This window comes from Lissotriton vulgaris, chromosome 10 (genome assembly GCF_964263255.1).
Source record: "Lissotriton vulgaris chromosome 10, aLisVul1.2, whole genome shotgun sequence".
Taxonomy (NCBI): Eukaryota; Metazoa; Chordata; class Amphibia; order Caudata; family Salamandridae; genus Lissotriton; species Lissotriton vulgaris.
Genome location: NC_141698.1, coordinates 675378256 through 675393081, shown reverse-complemented (window position 1 = coordinate 675393081; position 14826 = coordinate 675378256). Strand labels below are relative to the sequence as shown.

Sequence of the window (14826 nt, the reverse complement as noted above, 5' to 3'; positions counted from 1 at the left end):
ATGGCGTGTACTTGCCAGTTTACGTTTTTATTGATTCGCCATGTTGCTAGAGATGCTAGCCTACACGATTGGTATCATATTATGCTGTTGCCTGCTCCTGATGTGAAGTGACGATGCGGACTCAGTACTCCTTGATTTCTATTCTTCACTGTTTATATTTTACACGTTTAAAAAACTTTTAAAATTAACCTTCACTGCTCCTGATCTCCTGGTGGCACGTAAACGTTTACAGAGTTATTACTTGATTGCTGCTATCTATCCTGGTGCCACTGGAAGTCAGTATTGTTTGCTTCTATGCTCATAAGTATCGCGGCCGACCTGACGGTTGTGGGCCCGTATTTGTCTATTTTTATGCACAATAAAGGTTTACAAAAATTTAAAAAAAAATAATAATAATATCGCCTGAGGAGCTCTCTGAGGGGAGGTGGGCAGGTGCATGTAAATCTATGAAAGACACCAATACTGGAGAACCACAGATTACAGATAAGTAACTATTGTTCTTCTCCAGTATTGGGGTGTCTTTCATAGATTCACATGCCTGAATCAGAGTAAATAGCAGTACACACCATCCTGCTCATAGACGCTTTTTTGCATTCCTATGCATATGTACATTTTGCAAACAATATTACATGAAACATAAGCGTCTAGAAGAGCATAGAGGAGGAGGGAGAACAGAGGCTCGCCTTATTTAAAAAGATTGCGAAGCACTGCTCGTCCCACTGGAGTATCTGCATCACTGGCAGCATCCAAGCACTAGTGCTTGGTGAAGGTATGCGTGCTGGTCCAGGTTGCCGCTCTGCAGATATGACGAAGACGCACTCCAGCGAAGAGGGTTGTTGAGGGGGAGACCGCTCTCGTAGAATGCGCTCTTGGTAATGACTGCAATGGTCTTCCTGCTTGTTGGTGACAGAGACTAATTGCTGAGGACACCCAACGGGCTATGGTCTGCTTAGATACAGCATATCCTTGACGTATCCTTCCGTATGCTACAATGAGCTGATCTGTTTTACGCAGCGTATCAGTTCGTTGAAGGTCAAATTTAAGACATCTCCTGATGTGCAGGGAATGCAAGGCCTTCTCCGCTCTTGTTTGTGGATTAGGAAAACATTTCTTTAAAAGCACTGGCTCATTAAGGTGAAAGTCGGATGGAACTTTAGGCATGTAGCTTGGATTGGTACGTAGCACCACCGAATTTGAAGTGAACTGTAAAAACGGAGCTTTGATGGTGAATGCTTGAATGTCACTGACTCTACATGCCGAGGTTAGAGCTAGAAGGAGAGAAACCTTCCAGGAAAGGAATTTGAGATCCACTTTATGAATAGGCTCAAAGGGGTGACGCATGAGCTGAGAGAGTACCACATTCAATTACCAGGAAGGAGGTGGACGCCGAACAGGCGGGAACATTCGAAAAAGGCCTTTGAAGAATTGCTGAATTATTCTAGTGGAATACAAAGAATTAGAGCCATCTTGACGAAATCTGGAAATGGCCCCTAAAAACACTTTCAGTGTGGAATGAGACAAGCCAGACTTAGCCAATTGAAGAAAGAACGGTAAGATCTGTTCTGGTTTCACATGGAGTGGATGTAAATTGACCGCGAGACACCAGGTAAAAAACCTTTTCCATTTAAGTTTGTAAGTCTTAATAGTAGCAGGCGCTCGAGCATTGGCTAAAACCTCTTTACAATCCTCTGGGATATTTAGATGGGCGAATTCAACGTGCTGAGGAGCCAAGCTGATTATTTCAAGGAAGCTGGGTCCGGATGACAAATTTGACCCTCTTGCATTGTTAGAAGATTTGGTAGTGCTTGAAGTTGTATGGGATTGCACTCAGAGAGAAGTAGGAGCTCGGTGAACCAATACTGGCGAGGCCACCTGGGCACGATGAGGATGAGGCGGCATGGTTGCGGTTTCATTTTCCGGATGGCGCTGGGAACTAAAGGAATCAGCGGAAAAGCGTATGCAAATATTTGAGACCAGTTCATCGAAAGTGCTTCTCCGCATGAATCCCTGTGGGGAATCCAACTGGCAAAGTATGGGCATTTGTGGTTCTGCTTCGTCGCAAATAAATCCAGGTCAGGATGACCCCACTTCTGAAAAACTCTGTCCAGAGTCGGCTGATGAAGTTCCCATTCGTGATTTGTCACTGTCGCGCTGCTGAGAGAATCGGCGTCCACATTGGACATCCCTGGAACGTGCGTTGCTGACAGATTTATCCTGTGACGCAGAGCCCAACTCCAAATCTCCTGAGCCTCCTGAGAAAGAAGGGCTGATCCTGTGCCCCCTTGTTTGTTCAAGTAATGCATACTTGTTGTATTGTCTGTTCTGATTAGAATTGTGGATCCGTGTATCACCGTCGGAAAAGATTTCAGGGCCAGAAAAATTGCTCTCAACTATAGAAGGTTGATGTGCCATTTCTTTTGTATGTGTATTGCATTTCCCATTGACGGTCATTCCCTGTAGGTGTGCCCCCCATCCTTCCAGGGAAGCGTCTGTGGTGATGGTGTAACTTTGTATCTCCGTTAGGAATGAACTCCCTATTTGCAGATTCTCTTTTTGGGTCCACCATAGAAAAGCTTCTCTCATACGGTAGGTTATGGCGATCCTGACGTCTAACGACTCTGACACCTGAACCCATTGTAGACTGAGTTCCTCTTGGAAAGGTCTCATCCGGAGACGGCAGTTGGGTATGAGAGGGATGCAGGATGATAGCATCCCTAGTAATGACTTGTACATTCGTACTGAAACGTACTCTTTTTGCCGTAAGTTGAGGGCCATCTTGCAAATCTTGAGTTGTCTTTCTTTTGAGACAAAGGCTTGGGTGAGGCGAGTGTCTAATGTTGCCCCCAGAAACGATATCCTTTGTGACAGAACAAGATGGGATTTCTTGAAATTGATTGGAAGTCCCAGAGACTGGAAGAGCTAGAGGCATCTTTGGACATGTACTCTTGCTGCTCTTAGCGAACTGGCCTTGATAAGGCAATCGTCTAAATACGGGAAGATTTGAATGTCTTCCAAGCGAAGATGTGCCGCCACTGGAGCTAATATCTTTGTAAATACTCGGGGCGCTGAACGAAGCCCAAACGGGAGAACTTTGAATTGAAAGTCTCTGCCAGCCACTCTGAACCTCAGGAATTTCCTGTGCCTGGGGAGAATGGGAACATGAAAGTAGGCATCTTGAAGATCTAGGGTAGCCATGTGATCGCCTTGGGAAAGAAGCTGGAGGATTTCTTGAAGTGTTAACATCCGGAAGGACATCTTCTTGAGGTATTTGTTGAGAAGCGTAGGTCGAGAATGGGGCGCCATTCTCCTGTTTTCTTTAGTATGAGGAAGAACCTCAAATAGAAACCTCTTCCTTTTTGTAATTGAGGAACTTTTTCTATTGTACCCTTCCGAATCATTATATGTATTTGGGAAAGAAGCTCTTTGAGGTGAGCTGGTGGCGGACCATTTGGAGGTGAATTTGGAGGGATTTTGACAATTCTAAAGCGTGTCCTCTGGCCACTACATCCAGGACCCACTTGTCCGTAGTAATCTTGGACCAATTTGATAAGTAATGGGATATTCTTCCTCCAACTTTTGATCTTGGTACTGGCAGAGGTGGTAGCAGGTGGCAGTTCTCATTGCCTCTTAGAGGAATCTCGTACCCGATAGGAGGGCTTTCTTTTTCCTTGCAAAAAGTTGTTGCCTCGCTGTCTGTATGTTTGTTGTTTATACAACTGATATCGCTGGTTACCTTGTGATGATTGGTACGAGCGTTGCTGAGAATATCCTCCTCTATTTGAATAGGACCCGCGTCCGTTGGCGCCACAAAAGGACGATTTACGAAATTGCAGGTTTCCCAGCGACCTTGCGGTGTCTGTATCTTTCTTTATGGCCTGCAAAGCCTCAACAATGTGCTGGCCAAATAGATATTCTCCGTCGTAAGGCGTATCTATTATCTTTGCCTGGACTTCATGCCGGAAGGAAGTTGACTTCAGCCAACACTGTCTCCTTAAAACTGCCACTCCCGCCAACTGTCGGAAGCCTGTGGTTGCCACATCCACAGCTGCGTCAATCATCTCTGCAGAGACGCACTCCCCTCCATGTAACATCTTCTTTGCTTCAGACCTCTCCGGTTCCGGAAGCTTTTTGAGGTATGGAGATAGGTCTGACCACATCTGTCTATCATATCTCCCTAGGATTGCAAGAAAAGTTGCTGCTCGGATTGTAGTCGCAGCTATCGTTGACACCTTTTTTCCGATGGAGTCGAGACGTCTTCCATCTCTGTCAGGTGGGGCGGTCACTTGTGAGGACGGGTTTCTAGCTTTATTCTGTGCCGCTTGAGTGACAACGGACTTGGTCTTAGCTTGTCCGATAAGGCATGCCAGTGATGTAATGGGCGCCTTGTACTTTTTGTCAATTCGAGGTAAGACTGCGGGTAAAGAATTTGGAGTGGAGATGACCTTCAGGCCCTCCTTCCAAATGAAATCTATTATCGGGATTGTCCTCATTTGTTTGTGTGGCTGATATTTAAAGTCATATAAAAAACAATCTTGCTGTTTAGCTTCCGTAGTAATCTGAAACCTCTTTGTTGCTCTTTCCATTACTAGATGGAATCCTCCAATATCAACAGGTGGAGAGTACGCCGTATGAGGTGGTAGGTATAGGTGATGGGGTCTGCGTCTGATAATTATCCCACTCCGACATTGCTGATTGATCGTCCACCTCTCCTTCCTCTCTGTCGTCACCAGTGGTGTTACACGTATGGTGGGATTGTGCCGGAGAAGGTGGATTAGAAGATTGTACCTCAGGTACTGGTGTAATGTAATGTAATGTAATGTAATTTGTACAGGGTGTCCTGGTGCTGTAACGCATACCGCTGTGGAACCCTTCCTGGCTTTTCCCTGTGAAATGTCCACTCCTGGGCACCCCCAAGGTAAAGCCAGGCATCCCAGCGCTGTTGGGGCCGTTGTGGAGATTAAGCAAGCTATTGCCCAGAGTTGCAGAGTGGGCCCATGATTAGAATAGGCACAGAGGCGAGAATTATCAGGTCCAAGGAAATTGAGCCCAAGACCCGCTGAGGCGGGAATTGAACCCTGGTCCCGGGCCAGACCTCTGAATCAGCTCTAACCATTGAGCCACACTTCTCCACGAAAAAGGAGTCTGTCTTGGGACTCTCACGGCTGAGGCAGGTGCTTGAGTCATGGGAGTCACCAGAAGCGATTCTGCCGACTCAGACGGAGGGAACCGGCGGTAATAATCATTTAACATGTATTGTAAATTTGTAAGGAGGCCTAATGGCATCTGTGCTGTTGGTACTGCTGCAGGGGCTTGAGCAACTGGTGCAGGAAAAAACTCTTCCTCTTCGTGGTCTTCCTCCTGCATCTTTATTAATAGTTCTGACGGACTTCTGGCCGCTCGGAACCTGTCGTCCTCATCAGATTGTTCTTGATTATCATCTTCCTCTGAATCCAGAAGCTGCTCAGGCAACTTTAGGGGTGAAAGAGGCGGTGGAGTAGAGCCTCTTCTTTGTAATAATGAAGCCCCTGTCGACGGTGAAGTAAAAGAGGCAGCAGGCGGAGCAGCGGACCAAACCTGCAGATCCGTACATGATGACAGAAGAGGCGTTGACGGACCCACCGTCGACGGAGATATTGCATGCTTCGTCAACGGGGCTTTCAATGTTGACGATGTTGTCAACGACTTCGTCAACGACGAACTTGTCGACGCCGGTGGAATCTTCAATGACGAGGTCGTCGTCGACGACGATGGACTTCTGGTCGACGGTGTGGTCGTCGACGGCAAAGCCGCTTTCGCCAACAAGGGACCCGTCGACAGGATGACTTTCGTCGACTATGCACTCATCTACGATCTCATCTTTAACTTCGACGACGCAGGAACGACGACTATTGAATCTTCGTCGACGAGATGGGTCTCACTGAAACCAAGACCAGCGTCAACGGTGAAGAAGCCGACGACATCACCATCAGAGGCTTTGGCGAAGAGAAAGTAACAGTCGACGTGGAGGAAATACTGTAGACGGGACCCGTCGACGGAGCAGCCGTCGACAATGAGGTCGTTGACGAGGTCTTTTTCTGAGCTAATTTTTTTTTTGACAGTCTTTTAGATTGCAAAGACTTAGCAGACTTCCTCGGGGGCGTTTTAGGTCCAGATTTAGAAGGTGGAGAAGCCTTTTTTGCGGTAGAAGAGGAAGGCAAGCTAGAATCTTTAGCTTTTCTCAACACCTTAGCCCCAGGATAAGATACCTCATCCTCAATATTTCTCTTTCTGGAAGATATAGAAGACCCCGAAGCCAAACTTCCTACCTCATATAGAGGATCATCCTTGTCCTTAATCTTCTGCAACCATAGTAGAAGACGACCTTCCCTGTCTCTGAGGGTCTTTTGAGGAAAGGTACTGCAATCCTTTACCTCATGGTCTGGATATAGGCAATACATGCACTTCTTGTGGAGATCTTCTTTAAAAAGCCTAAACTTCCCACAAGACTCACATGGTCTGAAGAGAGATTTTGAAGGAGACATTCCAAAAATAGGAGAAATCCAGTCAGGTTGAGAAGTACTGAGCAGAGCTCAGGGAGACTCCCTTTCACACGACGTGCGGTAGAAAATCTGAGAGCCTGAGTCTCTGGGGAGAGCATTCTAGTGGGTGCTGGCGCCTGATTGGCTGTAGTTTGGTTTATACAAAATGACTAGGATAGTCATGAGTGTGGAAGTTGTTTCCATTGTAGCTTAGGGCTACTTTACTTCCTGGTTGGTATTACTAAGGGTTTTGGTTTTCTTATATACAAATTATTGGTTTTTTCATGTTCGTACCGTGGGACTCCCACTCCGACGACGAGGAATGATTCAGGCATGTGAATCTATGAAAGACACCCCAATACTGGAGAAAAAGCATATTACACTCTGTGCATCAACATACATGATTTATGCCATTCTGTTGATTCATTAGTACAACTTATAAAGACAGTCATTCAAGCACACCAGAGCATGATCTCATTGGTTATGTATGCAGACTGAATAAGTGTAGAGCAAGCCTATAATGTTTTGTCTACTATGGTAAAAGTATAAAAACATGGGGTATGTCCATTGCATTACAGTAGCAAAGAACTTACTTCGGTAATGATCTTTCTGGTGAATAGACTTTCTGGAGATTACTCACCTCTTGAATTCCCTCCATATCACAGAATGGATCTGGAAAGTTGAAATAACTCCCCTCCTGCATAGTCAAGACTCAGCCCCAGGAACCAAGATCTCTTCTAGAAAGAACATTTTGGAGATGTAGAAGGTGATGCAGCAACCACAGACGTCTGTTCCCAATCCTTTTTTCCATGACCTCGATGGCAAAGGCGATTATCTTGTTTCTGAATGGGGTCTGAATCAGAGTAAAAAAGCCCACCAAAGTCTGTCAAAATACTCACCACGAAGCAAGGTCTTATAAGGGGATTTGTTCTTCATCAACTGTTGACTCTGGCGGTGGAGACAACCACAAAGCCTTCAGTGGAAGAAGAGATTCAGCAAATGCTGAAATGGTGACAGGGAGAGAGAGGATTAACAGGGACGACTGAGTCAAGTGATGGAGGTGCCAGCCTAGGCACCAAAGGCTTCTTGGGGATCGCTGGTGCACCCTAGAGAGTCACAGGTGAGTAGATGGTTACCTGCATAGCCTAGTTGAAGACCACAAACTGGCAGCATCTTAATCATGGGCTAGAAAATCTAGTAATAGATCAAGGGACTCCAGACCTGGAGTCAGTGCTGGTGCCAAATCTAGCACAAGGCTCTGAAAATGATGTTGAGACTGCAACATCACCAAGGTAGAAATACTCTTTCACCAGCCGGTAGACATACTCTTTAAGGAGGAGATACGTTGAGAAGACCAAGTATCCCCTTGCAATGTTTCCTGTGCTTCTTCTTCGAGAACCTTTTCTTTAAAATAGCCTGCTTTGAAGATTTGCTGGTCTAAGGCAAGCTGCAGTTGGAAATTGATCTACAGCAACAGCGAGCCTGGAGTTTATTTCAAGCCTGCACAACGAAGAGCGTTCCTTCCTGTTCCTTGATTGCTTTGGCGTGCATAAGGCCACATTTCTCAAACTATCTGGAGTCATGTTCGAGCCCCATCCACCAGATATAGATGTTATGAGAGTCTGAGAGAGACAACTGCTTATAAAAGGAGCATAATCTGAACATTGAGATTTTTGGGAGAGGCAGACTGTCACAAGCACTGCAAAAAAAAAAAACAATTTGCGAGGAAATGTAAGAGAAATGTAAGAGAAGCATAACTCTGAAACAGTGTTGAAGGTTGCACAAACAAGGAAATGGATGTCAGTGCAGCAGAGTAGTGCCTTGTACGGTTCCCTGGTGTCCTAACCAGTGTAGCTCTGCGCAGTGTCACAGCCATGGGGCACCTATTGGCACAGAAAAAACATGTTTTGTGGGACATCAATTATTTTTCCAGGCATGGCTTACATTACACCATTTTATATAGATTGAAAACTATTTAGAACAAGAAAGAAACATAAGAGGCAACTTCATCTGATCTGACTTTTCACCTCTCTTTCTCGCTCTCTCTCCATTAATATTACCACAGTGAGAATAGCCATTGTGTATTTATGTTTGAGTTAGACATTCCATTGAAAAGGTATTTTTGAATTTGCCTATAACTTTTGACCCTGTGGACTGGTAGGACACTTGGCTGTCTACTAACTCAGTCAGCTAATTTTCAAATTTTTCAAGGAAGATACATCCGCGTGGAAAATAAAGGTAATGGGAAATGTGGAAGCGGCTGGGAGGTGGGGGTATTGGGTGTTGAAAAATAGTGCGATTTCACATTTAAGCCCCCATAGGAAATGTTGCTCTCCTTCACAGGTCAAACAGATTTACACCAAACTTGGCATGAAAGTAGAAAATTACTCAGAATGAGCGCTTTTTTAGGTCTCGGCCTGCGTAGGTTGCACTTGTGCAGCCTCGCCGGCGAGATCTTATGTCTCTTAGTGTGGGGCTTGAACCCGCCCCTCTTCTCAATTGGCTGGCTTCCTAAACGGAGGCCAGCCATTGGAGAAGAAGGGCGTCTGTCAGTTTAAGGCCCGTCATTTTGGGATTCGGGCGTGTTTTTTCATGTTCTTTCCCTCCCCTTCCCATTGGCTAGAATTTTACATTCCAGCCAATAGGAAGAGGAGAGAACGAAAAACACGCCCCTCAATCCCGAAAATGACGGTGGTTTCTCCGAGGCATTTCTGCTTCGCCTCGGAGAAACATGGTGGTGTGCATGGCGTTGTCCGACCGGCCACGCAACAGACAGAGACTCCCCCCGCCGGTAAGTTTTATTGTGTCTGTTCCTTGTCTGTGCTCCTCTTTTCCTGCCTCTGTTCCCTGCCTGCACTCCTCTTTTTTTGCCTCTGTTCCCTGCCTGCGCTCCTCTTTTCTTGCCTCTGTTCCCTGGAGGATATTTACCGATTGTGCTGAGGAGCAGACTGCCTGTGTTGACTTCATATGGTCTGGTAAGGTGGTACCACCAACGTCCCTCGGAAAAAACACAAGCGTCCAGGTCCGGCAAGGTAGTGCCACCGATGGCACTCGAATAAAAACTGGAGAACATCCAGTCTTACTCCCCAATAGGAGCTCTCCCCATGGACGCCCCGTCCAGCCAACCAAGCTGGAATAGCTTCCGGAATGGCGGCTGACGAAGGGCGGAGCACTTAGCCCTCGGCAGCAGCGTCTACAGGCAGAGGCTGGAGCCTTTCGGCGTGACTGAAAACGGGGGAGGCAAGAGAGGAGACTCCGCACACGATGAGGTGGCAGCTGAGGAGTTGGCGGAGCTGCTGAGCGCATCACAGTGAGGGGAAATCGGAAATGATGGACATGGCCGAGTAACAATGAGGCCTGTGTTGGAGTCGGCTCTAACGTGGGAGCGGAGCTCCCCGGACGAGCGCAGAGTCGATTTTCATCGGAGAACTGCTGGCTCCGCCACAGCCCGGTAGGGAACAGCCTGCGCAGAGGGGGCAGAACTCAACTAGCTGAGAGCACAGCAAAGGACAGAGCACCCCCTTTACATCGCCATATTAATAGAGGACACCCGTATGTGGGAACCTGGCTGTGGAGTGTCCGAGTCTCTGGAGGAGTGTGCAAAGCAGGGCAGCGCTAGAGAACACCAAAAAGGCGGAGACAGCATGGGCCTAGCAATCCAGCACTTCAAGCCAAGTGCCAAAGGAAGGCAACGGGTGATGTTCTAGAGGAGTGAGACACTGAAAGTGAGGTTCTCGTCTCCCCAGTTGCACAGACAACCCACAGGACTACACTGACCCAATATCCAGCGTCCGTGTTGGGCTGTGTGTGTGTGTTGGGCTCTGTGTGTGTCCGGCTGTGTGTGTTGGGCTGTGTGTGTGTGTGTGTGTGTGTGTGTGTGTGTGTGTGTGTGTGTGTTGGGCTCTGTGTGTGTATGCCCATTTTCCATGCCTCTGTTCCATGCTTGTGATCAGTTTTCTCGTGCCTCTGTTCCCTACTTGTGATCCGGTTTTCTCGCGCCTCTGTTCCCTCCTTGTGATCCGGTTTTCTCGTGCCTCTGTTCCCTGCTTCAATTCACTCCCCTCCGTAGACGCACCTATGCCCGTTTTCTGTGCCTCTGTTCCCTCCTGCTTGTCATCCGGTTTTTCGGTGCCTCTGTTCCCTGCTTGTGATCTGGTTTTCTCGTGCCTCTGTTCCCTCCTTGTGTGTGTGTGGCTCTGTGTGTGTGTGTGTGTGTGTGTGTGTGTGTGGCTCTGTCTGTGTGTGTGGCTCTGTCAGTGTGTGTGGCTCTGTCAGTGTGTGTGGCTCTGTCAGTGTGTGTGGCTCTGTCAGTGTGTGTGGCTGCTCTGTCTGTGTGTGGCTCTGTCTGTGTGTGGCTCTGTCTGTGTGTGGCTCTGTCTGTGTGTGGCTCTGTCTGTGTGTGGCTCTGTCTGTGTGTGGCTCTGTCTGTGTGTGGCTCTGTCTGTGTGTGGCTCTGTCTGTGTGTGGCTCTGTGTGTGTGGCTCTGTCTGTGTGTGTGGCTCTGTCTGTGTGTGTGGCTCTGTCTGTGTGTGGCTCTGTCTGTGTGTGTGGCTCTGTCTGTGTGTGTGGCTCTGTCTGTGTGTGTGGCTCTGTCTGTGTGTGTGGCTCTGTCTGTGTGTGTGTGTGTGTGTGCGTGGCTCCGTGTGTGTGTGCGTGGCTCCGTCTGTGTGTGTGTGTGCATGGCTCTGTGTGGCTCTGTCTGTGTGTGTGTGTGTGTGTGTGTGTGTGTGTGGCTCGGTGTGTGTGTGTGGCTCGGTGTGTGGGGCTCGGTGTGTGTGGCTCGGTGTGTGTGGCTCAGTCTGTGTGGCTCGGTCTGTGTGGCTCTGTCTGTGTGGCTCTGTCTGTGTGGCTCTGTCTGTGTGGCTCTGTCTGTGTGGCTCTGTCTGTGTGGCTCGGTCTGTGTGGCTCGGTCTGTGTGGCTCTGTCTGTGTGGCTCTGTCTGTGTGGCTCTGTCTGTGTGGCTCTGTCTGTGTGGCTCTGTCTGTGTGGCTCTGTCTGTGTGGCTCTGTGTGTAGCTCTGTCTGTGTGTGGCTGTGTGTGTGTGTGGCTCTGTCTGTGTGGCTCTGTCTGTGTGTGTGTGTTTGTGTGTGTGTGTTTGTGTGTGTGTGGACCTGTCTGTGTGGCTCTGTCTGTGTGTGTGTGGCTCTGTGTGTGTGTGGCTCTGTCTGTGTGTGTGGCTCTGTGTGTGTGTGTGTGTGGTTCTGTCTGTGTGGGTGTGTGTGGCTCTGTGTGGCTCTGTCTGTGTGTGTGTGTGTGGCTCTGTCTGTGTCTATAAACAAAATTATTATATAGGCGACACTGTAATGTGTTGCTCATTGTTTCGTTCGCAACCCACCCCTGCAAAACCCAAGTCCAAAATGGCCAAAACATCACAGGGAAAAAAAAAACCAACATCCGCCCACCGCCGCATGACATTTTAAAAAGGGGCGGAGAGGGAAAAAAAAAAAAAAAAAATCGCCGGAACGCCCACAAATCGCCTCGCACAATGACGGACGCCTCTCTCTTCCAATGGCTAGCCTCCATTTATGGAGCTAGCCAATGGAAGACAGAGGCGGGACAGCCACCACATACTATTCTCAAAATATTTTGCGCAGCGGATCGCCAGGCGAAACCTAAAAAGTAATTAACGATTCAGAGGCAGGTGTCAATTATCAGACATACACATGTCCACAAAGATCATCAGTCAAAGAGTTCATTGGCACTACTACATGGAATAGATGTATAATGAAACTGTCACATAATGCAGTACCATTGTTAACAGAAGAAATGGAAATTACCTCATGAATGGTAGACACGTCCATCTGTGTGTGAATTAGCCTTTTGAACATTGGGTGCTTGTTGTCTTTCCCTTTTTTAATATCAATGGCCTGAAAAGATTAGACAAACAATACCAGTTCATTATATTGAACATAAAGTTATTTATTTGAATTAGCTGGACAATGCTGAACCCCGGATAGAAAAGTTACCTTTGTGATGTTTGCCCTCTCCAACTAGATATTTTCAACTTGGTGGTATTACTGCAACCTGGTAGAACCTGCTGCACAGATGGTGTACATTTGTAAAAAGATATATAAGCAGGGCAAGTACCACAAATTTGCAGTCCATTGCAAATTTGGCTTCCTGTTGTCGATTGCCTTAATTACCCTATTCTGAAAGGTGGAGAATGAGGCAAGCATGCTAAAAAAGGGACTGTTGATAGATGGTAATACTAAAGGAATACAGACTAGGGTCTCATAGCTGTGTTTTAAAATACTTTTTAAGAGGAAAAAATAAAAGTTAGTTACCTGTAATCCTACTTATCTGTCATTGGTAAGGTCTTTGAATTCCAAAGTGGAGGAACACCTCTTTGCATGTGCAGGCAAATAATGGAATACTATTTAGCAGGATATTTCTAATATAACAAATCAATAAAAATGAAAGAAAACATACCTTCTAGAGGCAACATTTTCTAACCTCTACTTTCGGACATTGATAATTATACTTGTGGATATAATTTTCAAACAGGCGATATGGCTGAAATCACCACTATTTTTAATGTAGCATCTAGGTAGGCCTTATATATTCCAATGCACATAATGCTAATTTGACACTGCAGCTTTACTAGTTCTAGAAGACTGTCAGCCCTCATATAATGCAAATACTGGGTCAGGAGGGCCAATAACATTTGAAGGTAACACCTTTTCAATTATCCAAGTATATGCGTTTGGAATCCAGTGAAGCAGGAGGGAGGTTTAGAGGGAATACTAATGACGGAGAAGGAATATGCTACTTACCAGTATGCATCTGTTCTTGGCATGTAGGGCTGCTGACATTCATATCTGAGCATAGATCGCCGCCTAGTGTTGGGTCCGGATGATTGCACATTGTTGTCCTGGAAGAGTCTTCGAAGTATCACGAGATAGGTGGCTCCTCCCCTGGACTGCAGTGCGCATGGGCATCCTCTCCATCCTCAGATTGTTTTTCGCCATTGTTGCAGAGATGGAGTGTAATACAGTAAGTGATGACCATGCCTGAGAATTATTCTGAGTGCTACAGCTGCGACAGGCACCGGGGAGGAGGGTGGGCGATATGAATGTCAGCAGCCCTACATGCCAAGAACAGATGCATACTAGTAAGTAGCATATTCCGTTCGAGGCATGTGGGCTGCTGAATTCATATCTGTGCATGGAATAAATAGCAGTTACCTCCTTATCGGTGGTTGCCCGTGCCAGCTGCAGCAGTCTGAAAGAGAGTTCTGAGAACAGCCTGTCCTACAGCAGCTTGCTGTTTGGAGTGTACATCTACGCAGTAGTGTTTGGTAAATGTATGTATGGTGGTCCATGTGGCTGCTCTACATATATCCTCTAGAGGAATGTTACCCAGGAAAGCCATGGATGCCCCTAGCTTGCGTGTGGAATGCGCTCTTGGGGGAACTGTTAAAGTGCGTTTAGCCTTTTGATAACAGATTTGAATGCATTTAACTATCCACCTGGCTATACCTGATTTGGAAATAGGGTTGCCTTTATGTTGTGGAGAGAAGGCAACAAACAGTTGTTTAGTTTTGCGAAAGTCCTTTGTCCTGTCGATGTAATACAGGAGAGCTCTTTTGACATCTAAGGTGTGCAGTGCTCTGTCTGCCACAGAGTCAGGGTTTGGAAAGAAAACCGGCAGTTCAATGTTTTGATTAATGTGGAACTGCGAGATCACCTTTGGCATGAACTTGGGGTTGGTACGCAGCACCACCCTATTAGCATGAATTTGTAGGTAGGGCTCTTGAATTGTGAGGGCTTGAAGCTCGCTGACTCTTCGCAGCGATGTGATGGCTATTAGAAAGGCCACTTTCCAAGTAAGAAACTGTATCTCACAAGAATGGAGAGGATCAAAGGGGGGTCCCATGAGCCTGGTGAGAATGATAGTTAGATTCCAGACAGGCGAAGGAGGGTGTCTGGGAGGGATCACTCTTTTAAGGCCTTCCAAAAAGGCCTTGATGGCAGGCACTCTGAAGAGTGAAAGGTGCTGTCTGTTATGCAGATAAGCGGCTATAGCAGCCAAATGTATCCTGATGGAACTATACGCTAGGTTGCATTGGTACAGATGCAGTAGGTAACATATGATGTTCTGCGTGGATGCATCCAGCGGATTAATATCATTGTTGGAACAGTAAATGACAAATCGTTTCCATTTGGCTGCATAGCACGCCCTGGTTGTAGGCCACATTGCCTCCTTGATGATATTTATACACTCAGGGGGCAAGTTGAGGTAGCCAAACTCTATGACCTCAGGAGCCAAATCGCTAGGCCTAACTGTTGAGGATCTGGGTGCTGAATGT

The 14826-nt window shown here is 46.9% G+C and overlaps 1 protein-coding gene across 3 annotated transcripts in view; it reads right to left on the bottom strand.

Moving 5' to 3' along the window:
• Positions 1-14826, bottom strand: part of ZMYND11 (zinc finger MYND-type containing 11) — a 685469-nt gene that overhangs the window by 440644 nt on the left and 229999 nt on the right. For all 3 annotated transcript variants that reach the window (XM_086941507.1, XM_086941508.1, XM_086941509.1), the window contains exon 7: positions 12296-12385. In XM_086941507.1, the coding sequence (XP_086797633.1) occupies positions 12296-12385 (90 nt within the window). The remainder of the gene's footprint in view (positions 1-12295; positions 12386-14826) is intronic.